At 44.8% G+C, this 594-nt stretch overlaps 1 protein-coding gene across 1 annotated transcript in view; it reads right to left on the bottom strand.

Annotated features, from left to right (window-relative positions):
* Positions 1-588, bottom strand: part of LHX1 (LIM homeobox 1) — a 5,513-nt gene extending 4,925 nt beyond the window's left edge. Inside the window, exon 1 of the mRNA XM_005424451.2 lies at positions 100-588. Within this exon, the coding sequence (XP_005424508.1) occupies positions 100-269 (170 nt within the window). The 5' untranslated portion in view covers positions 270-588. The remainder of the gene's footprint in view (positions 1-99) is intronic.
* Positions 589-594: the final 6 nt, after the last annotated feature.

Genomic DNA, 594 nt, shown 5'->3' on the forward strand with positions numbered 1-594 from the left:
CCTCTGACAACGGGAGAAACAACAAAAAATACAGGGGAAAAATGGAGGTGAAAAACGAATGGAGAGGAGCGGCGGGGGCAGGCGGAGGCCGGTACTCACCGAAAGAAGTCGTTTTTGCAGTAAAGCTTGCCTTCTCGCGAAAAGCATTTCTCTGTCAAATTGCATTTACATTCACAGCACTGAACACACTTCACATGCCAAGCCCTGTCCAGTACATTCAACAAAAACCGGTCCAAGATCGGCCTTTTGCAGCCTGCACAGTGAACCATTGTCTTTGGTTAGTTCTGAGGGGGGCAGCGGTTTCCCAGGTATCAAGGAAAAAAAATAAATAAAAACAATTCTTTTTTTTTTAGAAAGACGACAACACCGGCGAAGGTTTGGTTTTTGTTTTGTTTTTTTTTTTCTTTCTTTTTTTTTTCTTGTTTTTGTGTACGTATCTTTTAAAAGCCTTGGAGAAGTGAAGAAGGATAAAAAGAAAGGGAAGAAGAAGAAAAATCTTCGTTCGAGTGTCCTAGAAGGGGTACACAGGAGAACCCCCCACTGCCCAGCGCTTCGACACAGCCGCAGGATCCCGGCCGCTACCAACCACACGGA

The sequence above is a fragment of the Geospiza fortis genome, unplaced genomic scaffold (genome assembly GCF_000277835.1).
Source record: "Geospiza fortis unplaced genomic scaffold, GeoFor_1.0 scaffold538, whole genome shotgun sequence".
Classification (NCBI taxonomy): domain Eukaryota; kingdom Metazoa; phylum Chordata; class Aves; order Passeriformes; family Thraupidae; genus Geospiza; species Geospiza fortis.